At 39.6% G+C, this 22,210-nt stretch overlaps 1 protein-coding gene across 4 annotated transcripts in view; it reads left to right on the top strand.

Annotated features, from left to right (window-relative positions):
- The window catches only part of LIMCH1 (LIM and calponin homology domains 1), a 177,966-nt gene that overhangs the window by 48,932 nt on the left and 106,824 nt on the right, over nt 1–22,210 (top strand). For 2 of the 4 annotated variants that reach the window (XM_064652945.1, XM_064652944.1), the window contains exon 2: nt 17,260–17,330. The exons of the other annotated variants lie outside the window; for them this stretch is intronic. In XM_064652945.1, the coding sequence (XP_064509015.1) occupies nt 17,260–17,330 (71 nt within the window). The remainder of the gene's footprint in view (nt 1–17,259; nt 17,331–22,210) is intronic. 4 annotated transcript variants of the gene reach the window in all.

Here is a 22,210-nt window from a genome sequence, read left to right as displayed (position 1 = left end):
CTTATACCTGCCAGTTGGGTGGCCTGATTTGTGCAAAGTAACTGTGTTCCGGGAGAGGCTGATCTAGAAAAATAATTAGATTTTAAACGCTGGTGAGAGGTGCATTGTTTTGTAAAACAATATACTGATTAAATAGCTGACCTCAAATATAATATTATAAAACCTCAAAATATGTCTGCATGCAAAGAGAGATTGAAAATCCTGGCCAGGAAGCTGGGTTTGTATAAAGCTATTGATACACTGAGATTTTTGTCTAAGCCAAGCAGCTTGTGGCCGAGGCACAAACTGGACCTGGATACCTGTGTCTTAGGCATCATAACTCCAGAACAACTTGTTTTGGCAGTAATGTCTGCCCTCCGTCAGCGAAGTTCCAGTTTTCTCTAGGATTCACTGCACAGTCAGCCTGGGAGTGGCTGCAAAGTTCCTTTCAGCACCTGGTGGTGGCATTGGGAAGGGAGCATCAGCAGGAGCTGATGGTGGTGGGAGGTGGCATGACAGGGGCCCCCAGAGGTCTCCAGCAGAGCTCAGGGTGGTGCTGGGCTGGGCTGATCTGGCAGTGGCTGAGGAAGCTGCTGGAATGCAGGCTCAAGCATCTGGTTTGGCCTTGGAGTGTAACTGGGAATTGACTGACTTTTGGATCAGATAACTGCTTTTATCTCACGCCTTGGTCATATGAGTAACTAGCATATGGGAGGGGGGATGACCTCTCCATGCGTATGTTTGGTGTGGCTCTGTGTAGTTCAGAAATTGCACATCTGGATGTTTCTAAACTTACAGTTTTAAAAAAAAAATTCATTCTTGCCTTCTGTCCCAATAGCAAAAAGACTGAATTTTGAGCCCAGTGGGAAATGTAGAAAATGTTTTAATTGCAGGAAGCACTGTTTTGATCTGAATTTCATAGATATGTGTGTTTAACAAGCCTAACCTTTGGCTGAGTTTTGTTTCTGAGCTTTTTTTCTGAATAAGAGATATTTAAAACCTATTAGCTCCTTTTCAAAAATAAATTAAACTCTTAAACGGAATTTTGAGATGAAGCTTTGGCATCTGTTCATTGAATCAAATGAGTATTAAAAATTCCTAGCTAAACCACAAATAGTTACATGTGAAATACGAGAAAGAAAAGCAGCTGAAATGTTTCCAAACACATTTCTAAAATTTAAATTTGTTTTTATTTCACAGCTTCCTTCAAAAATCTTCAGTACAGGTTATACTCAGTGTTCAAAACCAGTGAAGTTCCTCAGAGTTTTTTAATTTGCTACTTGGTTTTTAAAGATTTTAGGAATATAAAAATAGGATTGAACATTTGTAATACTATTATTTAACACAGCTTAGATGTGTCAACCACTGATACTGATGAGACTGAAGTTTCTGATTTGAGTCAGCTGCCTACCATCGTGCATCAGGACCTATTTAGTCACACACACATCGCAGACACGGACACAAGTTCAAACAGTTTGTTAGCAGCATAATCTCGTGGGTTCACTAATGTGTATAGATGCTCTACAGACAAAAGTCTTGGAAGGGGCTAGGGAACCATTGCCCTGTCGCTTTCCACTTCCTCTCCTTTCTCACACCCTCAGCCTTAATGCTGGGAGGCTCTGCCAATATTTCTCAGCTGTCTCCTACTCTCTGGGGTTGGAATCAGCCTAAGAGCTGGCAGGTTTATTGCTGATGTTTCTTTTCTTCCAAGCTAATTACAAACAGCCTCATAGGTTCTGTGACTATGTCAAATTGCTGGTTTTTTATTCGGAAAGGTACTGGTTCAGAGTCCTTTTTTAAGGGCTGATCTCCCAGCATTAAGATGACTTAGAGCAGAGATTCAGGTTGTGTTGTGTTCCTGAGAATCTGGAAATAGTCCTGACTTCTAAAGTATGGGAAAAGAAATTATTTGAGTGGTATTTGTTTATGCTAATGCTGCAGTCAGCACACACCTCGTTTTGTTTACTAAGTGTCGTCTGAGGGCTGTAGATGTTGTTTGTTTTGATTGTGAGACATCTAAGTGTTGGTCCCTGAGAGGCTGCTCTGTGAATTTGCAAACTGATAAAACCTGTAAAATGTGTTACTTGGAGAGATCATCTTGTCTGTTAAATTGTTAGTTGTATTTAACTGTTGAATGAATGCAAACCAACAATATGAAGACTTAAAAACCTTTTATGTAAATAGATATAAAAATGGTTATTGGTAAACTTTTGTGCTTAAGGCCATCAAGAAACTGTGTAAGATCTAGCAATGACTTTGAGAAAACCAGCTGTTTATAATGAAATGGATATAATCAGGAAAACCTTTGTTTGATTTTTCCCATCTGGTCACTCCTGTTACTACAAGGGGAAGGAAGAAAGGGTTTGTTTATTTTAGGGCACTTGAAAGAAATAGCAAATCTCAGCCTTCTTGCCCCGCATGGGAGTTACTAGCTGCAGACAGTAGCACCTTCTCTAACTCTGCTACAGGAATGATCTCCAGATACCTAAACTGGTTAAGACACAGTTCTCTGTTGAGAACTGAACGACTTAGTTTTCAGTAGCATTAATAGAAGCTGGGATGGTTGTTATTTACTTGGGATCAAATACCACATGCCTAACTTAAAATTAGCAAGAAACCAAACTGGAAGCTCGAGGGATATTTAACTAGACATTAGTTTCCTCTCCTGAGTGGAAATATTTATTTTCTATTGTTAGTGTAGAAAACTGGATAAACTAGAGCCAGTGTTATTGCGACTATAATAGCAAGAGTGAAATTATCAAAAATGGTACATGCGTGGCAGCAGCAAACCAGAGGGGTTTCAAGAGGATGACAATGTCAGTGAAGGTAAAGGGGTCATGAGCTAGCATTAGGAACAGGCTGAAATAAGCTTTGCATTTTCAGTTTTAGGTTCATCTCCTCAACACAGTATTGTGACAGCTCATCTACATGCATCAGCTTGAATTTCTGATCTTTCTATTTGCTGAGGTTTTCCTCATTATCTGCATGGGATTTATTTAATAAGAATAAATCACAAGAGTAATGAGTGCTGTGTGATCATGTGGATCACTGACTTGCCCTGGACAAGTCTGGAAAAAGATCTTGAGTTTCATCTTAGTAAATATTTTTGCTCAGCTTTACAAGTGTTATCTTGCAAAGTGTTATAGAAGACACAAATGGCAGATTTGTGCATCTAGATGTTGTGGCCTGCTTCTACTTACAGGATCTGCAAAGGACATCACTGTTGATGATGTAGCAAGAGTCAGTATATTTGTTATTGAATTTGCCTGTTCGATACCACTCTTTAGTTTTGATTTTAGAGGACCATCCCATCTTCCCTTGCTACCTGAAGCACAAAAGAATGCTACTAAAATGTGAAAGGTCATTTAATATGAAGCTTGTCTCTAGATAATCCTGCTTCAGTTACTCTAGTAAGTGGCTAAAAAAGGTTCTATTGGATGGAGTTATGCTGGAGAGGAGGTGGGAGAAAATGGCATGACTGAATCAGGGAGAAAATGTGCTTTTGCAGAATGGCTCAAGAGGCAGTTCAGATCTAAGTGGAGGGGTGCTGAACAGTGTTCAAAACGCAGTTTCAAAAATCTAAATGTTCATTTGCGTTTGCTGTCTGGTTTAAATTGTAAACCCTGTTACGTAAAGACAAAAGTTTTAAAGCAGCGTATCTGGTTTTAACCCAGTAACCAAAGACCACAAAGTAACTTAACTTTTATTAGTCTTGGAAAAAATTCTAGTGCTTGCTGGCTTGTGGTTTGGATGTGAAACATACAAAAATAGTGTTATTTTTTCTGATGTTGAATCTGTTTTTTTTCATATTAACAGACATCCAATTTTGTTCCCTTATATCATGATTCTTTAGACAGACAAAAAGAAGATACAATTAACTCTTGAGACATAGTTTATTTAACTTGATAATTTTGTGCTAATACATTATATGGTGTCAGCTCATCAAGATAAAACTAAAATCATTAGATTAAGTGTTTGATGCCTCTTCTGCTAGAGTTTGGATGAGCATGGATTTTGTAACTTTTGGAGACAGCAGCTGTGCTTTTCTGTAGGAGTTAACCTGCATCAAAAGGACTTACATGTAGCTCCTAATGCATAAAGTACTTTCTGTCTGCAACTTTATTTTTATCCTCATGTGTCTTCTCTTTGTTTTGCCCAAGTGAAAACTTTCAGAAAGCAGAGAGATTCATCAGACTTCATCTGAAAGTGATATGAATAAAATTTATGGGATGCAATTAAGGCATCTAGCACTGCTTGCTCTTCTCTTCCTCCTGCTCCCTTGCCTCTGCCACCCACCATTTGTTGAGGCAGGAGGAAAATTAACTTTCTCTTTTTTAACATAAAAATACTTTGGTTTAGTGCTAAGGGGTAAAAATCAGTGATGTTTTGAAAGGTAGAGAATGACAAGTATAAACAAGTATTACTTCAAGGTAACTGGGAGAAAATTTCTAGCAGTTTTTTGAAATGCGGAATCAGAGTGCAGAGTCTAGAAAACACTACAAAAAGCACTGGACTTAAAATTATTTGGCCAACTTTGCAGTGTATGGTAAAAACAGATGGTTGGAGAGTGTGCTGATATTTCTGTTCTGGCTAAAATGAGCCAGCTCATACTCAGATACCTGGTGCCTCTCATCTTGTACAAAATCAGCAATGGTAGGCTTGATACCAGAAGAAAAGCTAACTTTAAGATAGATGAGCTGGCATAGCTAAATCATGTGGTGGTCACAAATGTCTCAGTAGTTCAGTGTTGGCAAAATAACACTGGGTTTCCAGCGGCCTCTCCAACTCAATATAAACCTTTTCATATTCTGCTGAGCGATCTGCCCCTAATCATGGAGTGAAAAATGAGGAAACATTCAGAAACTGGATTGACTGTTAAGATGAAACTGTCCAAATTTCAGTGAGGTGTCAACTGATGCTTTCATGGCAAATAAACCTGTGTCAGTTTCTTTTCTATGTTTTTCCTTTTCTTTTTCCCCTCTCATGGGAAGTCTTAAACACTTCCCCTTAATTCTAGATGACAGGTTGTTGTCAGACAGCTGTTCCTGGTAGCTTGCTATAGGTGACTGTTGCTTCCAGCCTAAGCTGGGCAATATTTAGCATGAGAGGTTTAGAATTTGCACCTAATAGAGTCAGCTGATTGCAAGAGACACTTTTAATTTTAGCCAGAGAAAGAAGCTTTGGGTTCTTCCTGATCTTTCCCTTCTAAAACATCACAGGGGTTATCTTAGCTTTTAATATGGCTTTGGTGAACTTGCAGACTGTCAGGATGGAAAAACTGTGTGAGCACGTGAACTCAGCAACAAAGCTCCTGCTGTCATGCAGATACCTTGTCTCATTAAAAAACAAGGGGAGAGAAATACAAATCCTGTAAGTTAATTCCCTCTCAAAGGAGTCTTCTGGTGGATGCACAGAATATCTGTATTATTTAAATGAATTGTTGACTTGGTTTGCTTTTTTTTTTTGAGTGGGGGTGGTGGTGTGGAGTGTGTATTTTTTTCAGTTGGGGTGTGTGTAGTTTTGTTAGTTTGTTTTTGGTGAGTTTGTTTGTTTATTTGTGTGTAATTTTGCTTGTAGATTAGGCAGATATTCCTGTTCTGACAGTTCTGGTTCATTTTCCAGTTTGTGTGACAGCAGTGCTCCTCCATGCCTGCATGTTCAGTATTACTGATGAGTGCCACATAACATTGTCAGTACTATATGCTTTTTAAATGGAACAGAGAAATTTTTGATATTTATTTGCCTTTAATTTTCTCTGAATAATACGTGAAATATGAAAACAATTTAGGAAAGTAACTTAAACTATTTCCCTTTTTTATATAGTTCTATGACTAATGACAAGTTTCAAGATCCATGGATTTTTTTTAACTTCACATTTGAAGAAGGTCGCTGATCAGTATACATGAGTGTCAGGAGGTACATGCAAAACTGATGTGCTGATAAAGAACTTCAGTCAGGCATACTTTTTCCTCTCATTTTGACAGCTGAAAGTTGTGAATTATTCAACTAATTCTTAAAGGTGCTTTGCAATCCAACTCCGATAATATTTAAAGATGCTTTTCAACATTGATTCCTGCCAGTGCTTTGTGTTTAATGTAGCACTTGAGTTGCCCTCGTGACATGAGTGAATTACTCTGGATTGGAAAGGGTGAAAATGTCACCGGGACAGGTCTGATTGTGTCAGGGAAGTGGCCAGCTCAAAAGATTTCTTGGAATTGTAGAACTGTAGCAAGTGTTTTGAAACTTGCAGTTCTTATTGTTTAGATTGGAAGTGTTAGGCATATTTTAATAGTCTCCTTTTCCACTCTTAAAGCATTGTGGAGAAATAATTACATTCCTTTCCATCCATTTTAGATCTTACATGATTTCCATTAAGAGTGAAAATAAAAGTAACAGTAGTTAAAGTAATTGTCAGGTTTTCTTCTCTCTTCAGGAATTTATTTCTATAGGGCTAAATTGATAAATTTTGTTGAGGGCAAATTTCTTTTTTTCCTCTGACTATGTTTGAACAAGATACTTAATCTAGTTGCTCCTAGTTCTTGTTTCACCCACCAATAAACAGGGCAGAGAATGAATGCCCATGCAACTCATTGATTTGATAATGAGAGGTGCTCATTCTCTGCCTTGCTCCTTGGTCAGGTCTGTCATGTGTTCAGAGCTGGTGCTTCTGGAGCTGTTGAAGCTGGTGTGCTGCATAATGGATGAGCCTGAACTGATGGAGGCAGCAGGTGTTCTAGTAATAGAAAAGAGCAGTGTTTATTATTGTTGTATGCATCATCAGTCCTTCTCCCTTTCTCCCTCTGCTTTCTGTGTCCTCCAAACAAAGGCTCCCTGTATCAACAGCAGCAGGGGAGAAAAGAGCAACAACTTACCCTGTGTAACATTGTGGGGTTTTGTCTCGGGGGCAACCTTGTAAATAGCTCTTGATTTGATGCTCTGGATCTTTGAGTGGCATGTTTATCATTGCAAGGGACAACCATACTGATTTATTAATTCCATTTAGCAGAAAACTCTTGTTGGTTAGTATGTGTAACTGCCCTATTCCATCTAAATTGGATGAATGAAAAATGACTTTCAGTAATCTAGTACTCATTATGCCCTGCAAGATCCCTAGCTCCTATGGGAGCAATCTGTTGAAAGATGGGTCTAAACATTCTTTAGTTGCGGAAAATTGTGATTTTTGGGAGGAGGAGGAGGAGAGGAAGTAAATAGAGGTTCTTAGTTCTGTTTAAGCTGATGACGGCTCTTTAAAGTGTCTTTTCAAGAGTTGGCTGTGTTTTGAAATCTTAGAGAAGTACTTCCTTTTCTATTTATAGCCAGTCAAATCTACCAACATTTCATGTTCACTTGCTCCAAGACATCAGTTGATTCTAGCTATTCTGCAGTGTTTCTCTTGTCTGGAGCATTAATGGCAGCCATTATTTCCTTCTGCAGGGCTATTGCCCAGGCTTCAGGATCTGGAACAAAGGAGTCATGGAGTAGAGTGGGGGAGAACAGAAGACCAGTTTACTCCAGTAGAGGCTGCAGTGGGCTTTCTATCTGCTTGTAATGTCATCATAATTTAGAAAGAAATAGTTGTTCTGTTTCACCACACATTCCTGTTTACTTTCTGGTTTTTGTTTCTTCCCTTATGACAGCATTCTCTTTGTGGCTGTGTTGTGTTTTAATACCAGCTAGCAGCTAAGCACGACACAGCTGCTCACTCACTCCCCCTCTCCAGGAAGACTGGGGGAAGAGAATTGGAAAAGCAAAAATGAGAACTCATGGGCTGAGATAAGAATAGTTTAATAATTGAAATGGAATAATAATACATTGTAACGAAAAGGAAAATAACAAAGAGAGATAAATAAAATGCAAAAAAGACAAAGAGTTGCAATACAAAACAATTTCTCACGAACAACCAAACAATGCCCAGCCAGTCCTGCAGCAGCAGCTCCTCCACCAACCTTCCTGCTGGTTCTACTATTGCTGAGCATGACCCTATATGGTATGGGATAGCCCTTGGGTCAGTTGGGGTCACCTGTCAGGGCTGTGTCTGCTCTTCAGTTCTTGTGCACCTGCAAGCTACTTGCTGGTGAGGTGGTGTGAGAAGCAGAAAAGGCCTTGACTCTGTGTAAGTACTGCTCAGCAGTAACTAAAAAATACCTGTATTATCAACACTTCTCAGCACAAATCCACAACACAGCGCCGTACCAGCTACTGCAAAGCAAATTAACTCTACCCCAGACAAAACCATAAGAATGTGTTATTCTCTCCAGTTCTCATGCAAGATCCGAGGGAAGAGCAAAGGAGTTTTTTCCATTTGTCAGGTTTATCCTGGCTTCAGCGCCAGGGCTACTGGAGCCACTTCTGTTGCCATGCAGCATAACGCTGTAGGTACCTTGTCTCCTGGATGGTCTCCAGAACCATGTTGTAGCCTTGTTTCCAGTCCTGTCTCTGACCCTGTCTTTTTTAGCTCCTGACTGGACTCCTTGGACAGACCTTAGACACAGTTCATCGTTTTGCCAGCTCTGATGCCATAGATGGACTGTGTTATCAGTACCAGGTTTTATCTATCAGTTGCTGCCCTGTGTGATTGTGTCCCATCGGTGAGGATGCAGCCTATGTGGGGCCACCTTCTTCTCCTGGCTTGACTGCCCTTCAAGAGCAGATGGCCCTTGCTGCTCCCTGACAGCACTATAAGTCTAGCTCCACCCAAGGTTGGTGGCCAAATGTAGTTTAAAAACTGGCTTAGCTGGAAAAGCATTTGGAGTGTGAATGCTTTTCCTTAACTCTGTCTCTATAGAGGCAGGAACAAAGTAGATCTGCTTCCAAAGAGTTATTAATGAAGGTCTCAAGAGTTTATGACTGAATTGAGGTTAGCCCTCTTTCTGCAGGAAGGTGGATCGTTTTTCTTCAATCTGTAATTTTTGAAATGCACATTTTTTCCTGTTTAGAAGTGTTAGTAATTCTATGGTTTGTTGGCAAGTGGCTGCAAACCTGTGGCACATGGCTCTGTTCCTGCTGAAGAATGTGCCAGGTGATGATCCACAGTTCAGAAAGAACATCCAAGAAGCTCTCAAAAGGGTTCTGTTTTATCTCTCTCCGTTTTATTTGAAAGGAGCATAATTTTGCAGAGCTATATTGACAGCACATAGAATTATGCTTTTCAGCAGTTTTTGTATGACATATCTCTATTCCCCATGGACTGTTTCCTGCTTTGCTTGCTCTGGGCTTCCAGGCTTATTGTCTGGAAAATCAGGTCTTAAAATGCCTTGCTGAGCTATTTTTTTTTTTTAGAGAGAGAGAGATGTGTATATATATATTTAAATTGCACAGACTGTAAATGGGACACTTTCCATATGAACTTGCCTTGATAAAACTTGACGACATTAAATTTAAAGGCTTCAAGGTAGACTGGTGCCTACTGATGCTCATCATTGGCATTTCAGAGCCTTCACTGAGACCTGAAGACATGAAGTGTCATCTTTAAATGGCTGGTTAAATTTAGTAATGATTTGCTCAAGTGAGCACCTGATTTCTTCAAAAAGGAAAGCTGATGTCTCCTAGCAGACATTTTTCATTGGAAGAGTTCAGTAATTGTACTGAGCTTTGGTAGTCTCTCTGACAGAGGTTAGTGACAGGCTGAAGTGCTTCTAGTGTTGTGCCTCTCTAAATTGGAGCATCTTGTATGTTTGTATTCCTGTCTCTGTGAAGCTTTAAATGTGTGCAGTTCTAAAGCTGATTGCCAAGATGAACGTTCCTGCCAAAAAGCAACACACTGGTGTCAAAAACTTGCTTGTCCAAGAAGTAGCACAGTAGTCTTGTAAAATATAAATGCAGCGATTAATGCAAAATAGGTTAAAGCAGTGTAATGGGGATTAACAACTCTAGATACTGCAGTGATCCCATCACCTCCTACAGAGCTGTTGATCTCTTCATTGCTTTGAGGGTGAGACGACGTTGAGTTCAACGAAGAGTCTACTGCCTACATTGTGTTCTGCTCTGCCTCTGCAGCTGTAATTAGTTGTCAGAGGTTTAAACAGTTCTGATTCAGGGCTGTCTAAACTTTCTAAAGCTGGAGGAGAGAAAATAGAGGGTTGTTTTAGCAGATGCTTCAGTTTCAACATATAGATGATGCAACATAGCATATATTTTGGAGGAGCAGTTTTTCAAGACTGGGGAATACTGCAACTAGGAAAAGGAGTTAAAGGATAAAACAGTGTCTGTTTTGATCCTTTGCTCTTTTAGAGATGGCTAGAAACTCGGTTTCCTGTTCTGCTGGATAGTTGCTAGTGTAATCAACTTAAGACAAAGGAAAAAAAATTCTCCTGGCTTTAGCTAAAAAAATCTTTGGCTTGGTGATAAAATGTGAGGCAGATATATATTGGCATGACAGCTACTCTGAGTTCAGTAGCCAGAGCTGCTTGAGTTATCTCCTTCCATCAGTACTGATTCCAGCTTCAAGAAGGATCATGTTAGGCTAAAAATAAGGGCTAAATCAACAATTTCTGCTTTTGAGACTAGTTCCCTGAATACACTTTTCTTTCTGTATGTAACCGAAGAGGCACAATAGAAAGCAGTGCAAATGTTTGTCTGTCCATGGCAAGCCCCAGGGAATCACTCAAAAAGAGGTTGGAAAATTCATAATAACTTCTATCAGCCTTTCATTTTTCAGGGAGCAGACTGCTTGTTAGCCTGGTTGGGTAAGGAAATAAGACCTTGGGAAAGGGTGTTCATGATAGCTTGTAATTACTAGTCATCTTTTCCTCTTCCCTTCAAAGATGCAGGAACTGCCATTATGTACTGCTTCACCCTGAAGTGGGATAGGTTATGTAGTAGTAAAAGCAGCAACTGAACAGGGAACTTTGTCCAGACAATGCAGAGAGGCCAGACTCTCCAGACAGCCAGGACTAGATTAAATGAGGGCCTTGAACTGAGAAGGTGCATTCTTGTCTTCTGATCTGTTGTACTTGTTGGACTCAGATCATACATGCTAATCCTGATCTGTGCTACTCTGACCATCTGCATGGGGTCTTGTTTTTACAGAAAAGAGTATGGAGCTAAAGAGTGTTATCATTATCTATCAAATACAAGTTATTTTCCTGAAATAATACTTCATCCTCCTTCTCCACAGTCAAGAAGGAGGATGAACACTTTACTGATAATTCTATGGCAAAAGTGTACACCCTGCCCCCATTTTAATTCCCATTAAAACTAAGAAAGAGATGATGGATCCCACAGTATAGGAAATAAGTTAGTTTGGGTAGATTTTTTTGTTTCTTTTGTTTTGTTGGTTTTTTTTTTAGCAATAAAAAGAACCCTAAATTGAACAACTGATTGAAACTAGTTATCCTAGGGTGATCTGTCATGTCTATCATCTGGTACTTAATTTTGATAATACTGCTTGAAATACAGGTAAGAACTTGGTTACCCATAAAACAATGGTGCAGTGCAAATCTACTGACTGTCAAATACAAATTGGATGTAACATATGACCTTCTGCTAGGTGAAGCTTACAGCTTGTGCTGCAGCCAAGAGAAGTCTGACAGAAGTCGCTTTTAAGTTCTCTTGCTGCTCTTTGGTCTCTTTCTCCAGAAAATGTTCAACCTTGAATGAAATGTTTTGTGCCACACCCACCCCAAGGGGAAGGCGGCAATGTCTGGCAATGCACCTGGGAATGTATACAAACAGCATTAGGGAAGGCAGATGAAAAAGGAGGCTGATTTTACTCTATCATGAAATTTTAACACTCTTTAGCAGCTTGCCAGCCAAACAGGATTATACTACCAGATGTCCTGGCAGAAATGTGCACGGCTCGGCAAGATCATAAATCCAAACAACGTATGGCAAGCCTGCATGTATAATACCACTGTTAGCAGTGCAGAATTTTAGTGTGGAAAGCTCTGGTGATGGGCAGGATCAGTAAGGACAAAACATTTCCAGACTTAGGTTTAAAGCCTTAGGTAGGGTAAAACTCTCAGATTAGCTCAAGTTGTTTAAAGCGTGGTGCTAATAACAGCAAGGTTGTGGGTTTGATTCCCTTATGGGCCATTCACAGAAGAGTTGGACATGACGATCCTTGTATGTCCCTTCCAACTCAGAATATACTGTGATTCTGTGAATAGCTGCTGATTGTGGTGGTCAGTTAACTGGAAAATGGAGGAGCACAATGATGCATGTGCCTTATCAGCAGCAATAAGCCTCGTTTGCTTGCAGTTGTCTTCTATCATGTCTTGGCCTTTCAGCAGGCAGAACTGCAGTGCAGCTGCTCCAGGGTTGATCTCTTTACCAAAGACCTGCTAAACTCAAGGCCTAAGTCAATGGAGTAGTGTTGCTCTGTAGCAGTTCAGAGTTGGCTTGTGGTCTTGAGCATAAGTGGAACTCTCTTGCTTTTCTCTTTGTAAATTCTTGTTTAGTAGGAGAACAGGGATGGTGGAGGCCTGGAGTGGAAACCTGTGTCCAGTGGTGCATTTGTTTTACTATTCTTTCAATATTTCTTATGTTGTATTTCCTAAATAGAGTACTAACTAAATCTCTTCTTTTAGTCTACACATTAAATACAGGTGTCCATTCATAGGATCATGCTGTCACTAATCTATGCAAAAGATCACAAAAAGCCCCAGCTGTTGTGGTTATTTTAGTTGTTGCTCCCTTCTTGGAAAATAAAAGGCACTGACTAGCATCCATTAGTAAATATATTATTCCTTTAGTGAGGACTTAGAATTGGGCCCACCAAAGGGGTTGGGAGTATGTTTGTATCAGTGAGTATGGTTTTCCCATGCTATATGTGGACACCAAACTGTCAGCTAAGCTGACAGCTAGCTCAGATTATATCTCAGAAACGGGGAAGTAGGAATTCATTACTCTAGAGGAGCCAAATCCTGATGTCCTAAAAGCTGTCATGCTTCTTTTGGTCATTTGTTGAACTGGTGTTCCCTGATGCTTCTACAGTTCAATGCTTTCTATTTACATACCTGTTATTATTACAATTTAAGCCTTACTTTTATAACTCCCTAGTTAAGTAGCAGGGCTGGCTTTTTTAATTTAAGTAAAAAATTATGTAGAGGGAAATAATGGTTGTGCAAAATAGAAAAGCAGCATGCCCAGATACAAAGAAATAGCCAGCCTACGGAACTTTTTGAAAATCTTTCTCTCTTTACTGTCATGCTTCACAAGCTCTCCAAAAGGCATAATGAGGAACAAAGACCTCTCTTTGCTGTGTCTCTATTTTTTTCTCTGCATAACATGCCATTTTCAGATGTGCACGTTGAAAATGAAGCTATTTTCACTGTGTTGTCCCTGATGACCTAGTGTTTATTCAACTACTTATATCTTGTTGGCAGAGATAAATTTCACCTGAGGCCAGCATCTGCTCGGTAATTTGTCACCTTTTCTTTTTCATGCCCCTAAGCTGTTTTGACAGGAGAGGCTTTGCAAACTCCATCTCAGGAAGCACCACCAGCAATATAAAATGCAAGGAAAACAATGTAAACCGAAGCTTTGTGAAAATAAAGTTGTGTAATATGGCATTGGTTAGAGGCTGGATGACAGCCATCCTTGATGGCATAAATTTAGTGGCATGTGTAACTGCAAAGAACAAAGGAGTTAATCAGCAATAATACCGTATATAAGAAGCCTTACTGTGTGCAAATATGTATTAAAGTTGTTGCCATGAAAAACTTCTATTACTCATTTTAGGTTCATTTTCTGTTGTTAAGTGGCAGGGAAACTGAGAAATGCATCTGACACTCAAATAATTGCCCTGCTTGCAACACTTGCAGCTTTTTACAGAGAAGAAAATAGCATCCAGGTGATAAATGAAAACAACTCCTCCTCACATTAATGAAGCACGCAATAATAAATTATGCTGTTTCGCGTCTGTTGTCTATTCTTAATTTACAGTATGACATGACAATGCATTTTTTTTCCTTCTCAGCTTTATAGAACTTATTGAAGATGTGGGAGGCTTTTCTAGTAATCATTAGCAGGATACAGCTTGTTTTGCCTTTAAGCTACTTCGTTCTAACTTTGGTACCCCTGCACTGCAGAGAATGACAGTGTTCTGTCATTACAAAGTGGATTGGGAGCTCTTCAATGTATCCTGCATCCTGCTGTACTGCCGATGTGCACTGGTCTGTACCAGAGAGGTGGAGACAGTGCGAGGTAGCAGATGAGTTGTGTCTTCAAAGCATATAAGATGTGGTGGTCTGGAAACCCAGCCTTACAAGAAAGGCCAGGTCTCAATGTTCTCTCTGTTAATATCTTGGGGTTTGGTGTTACTTTTCTTTTTTCCTTTCCTGAAGGCAGCAGTCCAGGATACATACTGCCTTGCATTTGTTCATGACTGGTTTTGTACAGGTTCAGTTCTGAACACCAGTTCTCTGTAATATGACAGCTGATGGGCTAAAGATCTCTTCCTCCACTTTCCAGTTTTCTGTACCTATTTGCAGATGGACAATTTCCTTTTGTCCAGTAAAGCTCAGTAGAAGCACTGTAAATGCTACCCTCTAGTCCTTGTGTCAGCATTTTCAGAGTTTCATCCAGCCAACTGGAGGCTTTTTTTTCCAGAGATGGAAGATAAGCTAGTAGGAACAGATGATTGCTTAGATTAGTAACATGAATGTGGTCCTGTGATGTGTGCAGCAGTTTTGTGGCAAAGTGGCTAACATACTGCTTTCCTTTTAACAGGGGTTTGGGCAAAGTATGCACCTTTCTATGTGGGACTCTTGTGTTTGCAAATGTGAGAGTGCCAATCCTTTTGCTTGCAGTCCCTTTAAATACTCTCTCTGCCTGCTCTCGGTGTGCTAAGCAGAGGTTATCTCAGCAATGTGCAGCAGGATGGCCTGTGGGCCTACAGTAGTTGTTCATGAGGGTATGGCCCAAAGTTGCCCCTGCAGAGAGGGAGGTCAGTGTGTGTGCATATGCCAAGAAACTGAGCTCTCGTTTCCTCTGGAAAAGGTGGATCCAGTTTCTTGCTCCTTTCAACCCCATTTTGAGTTTATCTTTGTCATTTATAATGTCATCTTCATGCTTATTTTTAGTTTCTAACCTTTCTCTATTGAACTGTTTTTACATTTTAATTGGCTATATCAGGAGACTTGTAGCTGATTAATGTTTTCCCTCTGCAGCTGGATCATCTAGAACAGGCATAAACCTTTCCATGCCTCATTTACTTCCAGTTCCTTTTCAAACAGACATGCACTGTTCCTGGACCTTCCTGTCTTTCCTCACCTCCTGTCAGTGTCTGTTTTACCTATTGCTGGATGAATTCATGTGCCAGCTGTGCATCTGCATGTCATGCTTTTATTTGTGCAACCAGAAGTTATGTATGAACCCTTCCTGCATCATCAGTAATGACAGCAATACTCAGGTGACAGCTTTTGGCAGGTAGATTCTTACCTGAATTGTGGTAACAGTTTCAGTACTGCTTCCTGCTAAATAAGGGTCTTCAAAAAATACCTAAGAAGACTGATTTCCATAGCTGGAACATTTGGTGTTGAGCAGTGAAATAAGATGACTGTATTTTTTCTTTAATTTTTTTTCTGCTTAGATGAAAAAGCCACTTAGAGTCAAGCTCTTACAAACTAGCTCTTCCTACTCCTTTCTGTACTTGTTTTTCTGTACTACTTTTTTTTATGGATGAAACAAAAGTCAGTTTTGATCTGCTCTGCCTGTCATCCATCCCAAATACTAATGGTTTTATTGTCATAATTTCCATGTGTCTCAGCAGATCAAGATTAGAGATGATTTACTATGATTAGATATAGTTTAAATTATTAGAGATCATTTACTACTGGCAAGTTACATGTGGTTTCTTCAGAGGTATGAAGGCAACACAGTACCTTGTTCTAATTCATGTGTTTGCACAAGACATGACTGTCAGCTGATGCACTTATGATACACTTTTCAGGGTATGGGGATTTAAAGTTTGTGCACTGTCATGCCAGGTTACTGGAGAAGTTCCTTTACATTGAACGAAACTATATGTTTATAATTTAGTGGAGTGTTAGGTTTTAGGCTTTGGATTTGCATTTCAATTAAAAAAAAGTGTTGTTCTCTGTCTAACACTGCATAGCTATAACCAACATTTCTGAAGCTGTTGCATTTGCTAATCCCGTGGGAAAGTGCCAAACTTGTCAGTTTTTATAAATTGCTGTCTTTATGACAGGAAACTGGGAAGGGAAGGGTCTTATATCTGAATGTAACAGCAAGGAGAAAACAGGGACGTAAGGACAGATATGTCCCCAAGTCACTATTCTCTATGGCGGAAGCAACGCCCAGAGCAAGCGTCTTACTGAAAGATTGGATGCAAGCCATGAGAACTCTATAAGTATCCGGTAAATGTTTTGGCGGGGGAAAGAGAAGACCTCCTGGAGGACAATTAAAAACTTTTTTTGCTTTGTATTGTTTCTTTTCAGTGCTCTCTAAACATAGCAACTATTTTTATATCCTTCGTGGTGGTAATAAAAAGTGTTCTTTTAACTGAACACGTCATCTGTTGAGAATGATATGAGGATGAATGGCAAGCCATTGTCAACATGGTAGTGAGTCATAAATGGGGGTTCAGTCATGCTTGTAGCATCTGGCACCTCAGGCGAGATTGGGGTTCCTAAAAGGTTTCAAGATGGTCCATCCCTGAGCAGCACAGACTGGCGTAAGAGCCTGTGATGCAGAATGTACCTCCTGGTCTAAGCGTCCATGACAGGACTGTGAGAAGGTGCCTAAACCTTAGCTTCCACTGAGGTTGTATGCACACTCACAGTTGACCTGCTGATGTGTATTATCGTTTAATATGACCAGGAGTATTGAGGCATGTGTCTGAAGGGTCATACCAGTGCTTCCAATTGCTTTTGCTTATTCTATAAGGATGATAGGTTAAGGACTAAAGTTCAATCCTGGTACAAAATTTTTAATGTGGTGCAAAAAAAAAAGTCATAAAAATACATAGTTTGTCTAAATACAGTAGTTTTAAAATTCAAAGCACTATGAAATAAAATTTTTAAAATATTCTGAAGACTGCGTTGTAGTTTTTGGTTTGCCATTTTTGGTTTTTACTTCTGGAAAACAGTTCTGTTATAATCTGTGACTGCACTGGCCACAGTGAATACTTTGTTCTATATGTTAAATAGCTTGATGAAATGGGAAGGAGAAATGGGCATGACTTAGTCCTTTAGAAAGGCTTGTAAAGCTCAGATGTTCCTTATGCGGCAGGTGCTTTAACTGAATATTATGAATTGTTCTTGTAAAGCTCACTTTCTAATAGATGTCACACTTTTGTTTCCCCCTACTCTTTTGCAGCAAGTGACAGGCAGAAGTTTTGGTGAGAAAGATTTTCGTTCCGGATTAGAAAATGGCATTCTTCTGTGTGAGTAAGTAACCCTTACAGTTTTGAGCCTTGAATATAATCATGACTATCTCCAATTGTTGGTTTCCTTTTGAGAGTTTTAACATTGTGCACACTGCACTATCATATCAATGCCAAAGCTGTTGTTATGGTGAGGACTGAAATGTGGCTTAAAGAATACAGGTTTTGTGAAATGCTTCCCTCGTTCCACCCCAACTCCTTAGCTGAGTTATGTAAAGAAAAAATTCTGTTTGCTTTTTGGTTTCCTTTTATTAAAAGATTGTAACCACAGATTGGCAAATGATGTTCCACACCTGCCTGCAGATGTCTCTGCTACAGTGAGGCATTTTGGACCATCTCCAAGTCTGAATGCTGTCAGGAGTTAGCCATCTGAATGCCATCAATACACAGCTGCTTTTATAGTTTCTGGAAAGGTTAGGCATCCTCTAAATTTTGCCTAAAGGTGTGTTTGAATGATGTGTTTTGTAATTTTTGGACAAGAAACACAAGTTAGCTTTTGCATATTACTCTCTGTGGTTTTAATAGTGAGGTTTTAGGCAGAGTCTTCCAAAACCATGTTATAGGCTTAGATGCCAAAGCTGGTGACTTTTAAGAGCAATTTGGAAATGTGCCCTGATGCTCTTAGTCCTTTGAAAATCAGATTGTCAGGCACTTGGGAGAATCTGCTGGTCTGAATCACCTGTATGGACTGGTTTCTTTCCCTGGATATGCATAGTTGTCACTGAAGTTGATAAAAGCTGTCTTTGCACACCAGAAGGATGAAGCTTGTGCAGAGCTGAATTCATATTGAAATTCATAAGGGAGATCTTCTGTGACATTTAGCTGGACCATTGCAGCTATTGGATAAGTTCTATACTATGAAAGGTACTGAACTTGGAAACTGTTTCCAGCAGTAGAGTTGAGCTAATATCCTGTAACTCAACTCTAGGTAGCTTACCATAGATTTGAAACCTTCTTGTGTAAATACTGTTGTATATCTCACTAGTGTCATTAATCAGACAGCTTGAACTTTAGGTGTTAAAGGGGAAAAAAATATAAACAAAATTATATGATTATTTTGATTGTAGTTGCGTGTCTTTGCTGAGGAGTGGTTTCTGAGTTTCTGTGTAACTCAGAACGATCATGTAGTTTACTTTGTATTTAAGGGTTGCCTCTTGCACAAGATCTCTCTGTGTGTTGAAGGGAAGTGCTGTGTGCTGAATCATTTCACAGTGCTCTTTAAATGTTAAGGTTGAATTGTGTTGCATGAAAAGCAAGGGATATGGATTTCAAGATTAGATTGAAATCTTATCTACAAGTAAGCAGGGCTAGTCTGATTTAAATGCTGTAAATCTTTAAGATGGAAAGCATAACTGACTAATGTTTTGCTAATGAAACTAATAAATATGTATTTCTTAGGAGGTTGTGAGCTCCAGTAATAAGCAGGTCAAGGGACAACACTTGGTTATACTACTAAATTGTTCTGTGATATTGGGCAAATTGCTTGTCGTCATTTACCACCTGTGGATCAGTGCAAATCAGCCTGAAGGGATCTATCTCCTCAAATCTGAGAGGCCGTGATGTTTTTATTGTGTCCCACTCTTTGTTGGTGAGCTGTGGTTAGTGAGTAGAACTGTATTAGGCTACAGAGCATCAACCAGAGAGCTATCAGTTTGGCCTTCAAGTTTGGATTTCTGATGATTAACAAACAGTGGCACCAGCAATAAAAGTGTACTCCTCACTGGTTCATGTGTGAAATGGCACGGGGGGAATCTCCATCTCTGTCTATAGCAGGGTTGTTGGAGCCTTATGCACAGGCCCCCCTCCAATTGATCCCAATCTCTATGTCCTACACAGCCTACAGACTCAAGCAGACATCACTACACTGGTTATAAATGATTCATTCACATCTGGCAACAATCCATATATTTTAATAAATGAAAATGAATACAACTGTGTAATGCCAAAAGCTCAGACTGTTGGGATGAATGTGTTGTGGGCCACCATCCTGACTAGCGGAGCAGTCCTGGATGCGTATGCTTGCCACAGGCAACCACAAGCCTCACACCTGGCTCTCTTGTAGTGGTTATACTGTGGCTGGCACCTCAATCTGGCCTCACTATAACACTGTATAGTCATATATATAGTCATATATATGGCATGCATTCAACTGAGGAGCTGAGGAGCATATTTAAATAGTGCAGAATGCCGTAAAGCAACAAGTCGACAGATGAGAGCAACACAAGCCCTTTCTTCTTTCTGGCTATTTAAAAGCCCACTTGTATAGTTGCCCAGACAGTGCTGGCTCTAATTGTTCACCCAGCTGTGCTGAGAAGCCAGTGACTACGACTTCTGTTTGTCTGAAATGACTTCATAGTTTTTTAGCATAGCTGTCTGACCATCAGTGCAGACAGTGATTTCAGCAAGGAGCATCACAGTGAGGGGGAGGCACTTCTTGCTCTGTTCTTGCTTTGTGTATTATCTTCTTATGCACAAAAACTGAGGAGTTTCCTGCCTATGTTTCTGCATGGATGGGCAAAAGGGGTCATGGTGGAAAGCTACACGGTGCAGTAATACAACACCAGTAGCAGGAAATATCACTGGAAATTTCATCCCCAATTTCTGCTCCAGCACATGTTCAATTCTTTTTTTTTTCCCTTGTTACATAGCTTTAACATTTAGGTTTGACCCAGATATCATAAGAAGCTAGAGGATTAATCAGGAATAAATTAGATCTGGTTGTTGCAATGCTTAGGTGTTCCTATTCTATGGACTCAGGCATCTGAATGAAGGTTAATTGCAAAAGAAAAACATATGTTGCCTCTATCTGCCTGGCCTGCTGGTTTGAGTGGTTCTGTTGGATTTTTTGAAACAGCAGGTAGGGAAGTTGAAGTTGCTTTTATTTCTAACTATGCACTATTACTAAGTTTAAAAACTATTAAAAAAAAAATCTTACATCTTCCTGCAGATTTGCCCGATTGTTAAGTTATTACTGTTCCAGTATCCTTGTATGTGCATTCTTAAGGTTTTCCCCTTCTTCTAGCTGCCCACTTCCCCTTGTCCAGCTCTGCTACTGCAGGATTCCTTCCTTCATATTGGGCATTCAGCAGTTAAGAGAGGTCTCTGTAGGGATGTCACTTCAAAAATCTGAGTTAATTACTTGCTTTGATATTACTATCCAAGGGGGATATATATATCTCCAATATATCTGTAAGAACTTCTGACACGTAATTTGGATGGTATTTTCTCTCAAGCTTTCTCTGGAATCTAGCAGTCCTGCCACCCTGAAAGTTTGTATTAGTGGTAATGAGGTTCTTATGTCAGGAATAGGACCAGACCATAAAGATGAATAACAACAACAGCAATTGGGATATGGATCCTGGGCAAAAGACCTTAAACAACGAACTCAAACTGACTCCAGTTTTCGTACTAGCAGAAATTATTTGGCTTTGCAGTGGAGTCCAGCAGCATCTTGACTGTGTGTAATACCTTGGATTCTGTATGTAGAACAGTTTAGCTGCATGTCTGGTATATGTATGTATGAAAATCAATTTATAGCACTACATGCAGGCATAATAAGTGTTTGATTTTTCGCAAGCATGAAAATTCTAACAAATATTTAACCGTGTACTTTGAGAAGTAATGGCATAAACATATAAAAGTGAAAGAGGACCAACAGTATGTGGTTAAAGATGGATGTCACTTCATATGCAGTGACCAACTTACGAGCACTTTCCCAAACTTTTCTTTGTTTCTTAGAGACACTTATTTTGTATATTAGCACATGGTGTTATGTAGCTTAGTAAGATGTGCAGAAACTATGCTTATTCTTTGAAACTGGGACTCTCTGACTGATAACTTTTTCGTTATTTTTTGAAAGAGCAGATACAAAGGCGTTTTACTGCTTTTAAGTAAACATGGTAAAATTAGGTATGTACAGTAAACTAAGGAAAAAGTTTTACACCTTTTCTCATGCAGGACAATATATAGGAAAGGCAGTTCTCTTCAGCTGTTCACATTAGGAATATATGCTCTTAAAAAGTACAAGAAAGTTTTTAGGTTTGAATTTTAAATAAAAAAGAAGGTGAGAAGTTAGTCATGCACATAGATTATTTTATTAGTATTTAAAGAAAATGTGAAGTGTGGCTATAAATCTGAGTGAGCTGAAAGTGATTGTGATCAAGAATTACCTAATGGAATTTATCATTTACTCTGTCATAAGAATAATTTTCTTCTGTAAATAAGAAATTCCCTTAGCTTGTGTTCTTCCTGTCACTGGTGATGAATGAGCTGCTTTTCCTCACAGAGCAGTTTCTTTAGAAGTGCATCATCTAGTGCATCTGATGAAGCTTTGGGCTGACATGAATGCTGTTTTCAGCAAGGGCTGGATATGTGCCAGATCAGTACTAGTGTAATGCTATGGAATGATAAATCTTTTGTGTTCTGAGTCAGTGATACTTAGAGGTATGGAGAGCGGCCGTCACTGTATATATGATGTTTCAGTTCTTCTTGCAAGTTAATGTCACTTTTGTCATCTGATAGGGGAAAACAAATAGTCGTCTTTGTAGGATTTTTCAGATATGTCATTCTACTTGTCTGTCAGTGGCATGGGCCTGGCATCAGTTCAGCACTTGGCTGTCTAGTGTACAGTGGAGAAGTTAGTGGATGCCCTTGTGCTTAATTAGTGTTTTGCTTGACTTTCCTATTCCTGGAAACTAAGAAGGTATTTGAGTTTCATAGGCATATTTGAAGTGTTGGATGTGACCCATGCCTTGAGGTGAGAAGGAATTGGTGTTCTTCTGCGGTTTTAAGGCTCTGTGTTGTAAAGCCAAAACATTATCAGCATTGTGAATTTGGCATGTCTCCAGTTTTGAGAGACGGGCCCCAAGGCTCATTAAGCATTAA

Source organism: Pseudopipra pipra, chromosome 4 (assembly GCF_036250125.1).
Source record: "Pseudopipra pipra isolate bDixPip1 chromosome 4, bDixPip1.hap1, whole genome shotgun sequence".
In the NCBI taxonomy this organism is placed as follows: Eukaryota; Metazoa; Chordata; class Aves; order Passeriformes; family Pipridae; genus Pseudopipra; species Pseudopipra pipra.
This window is presented reverse-complemented; position numbering and strand designations above follow the sequence as displayed.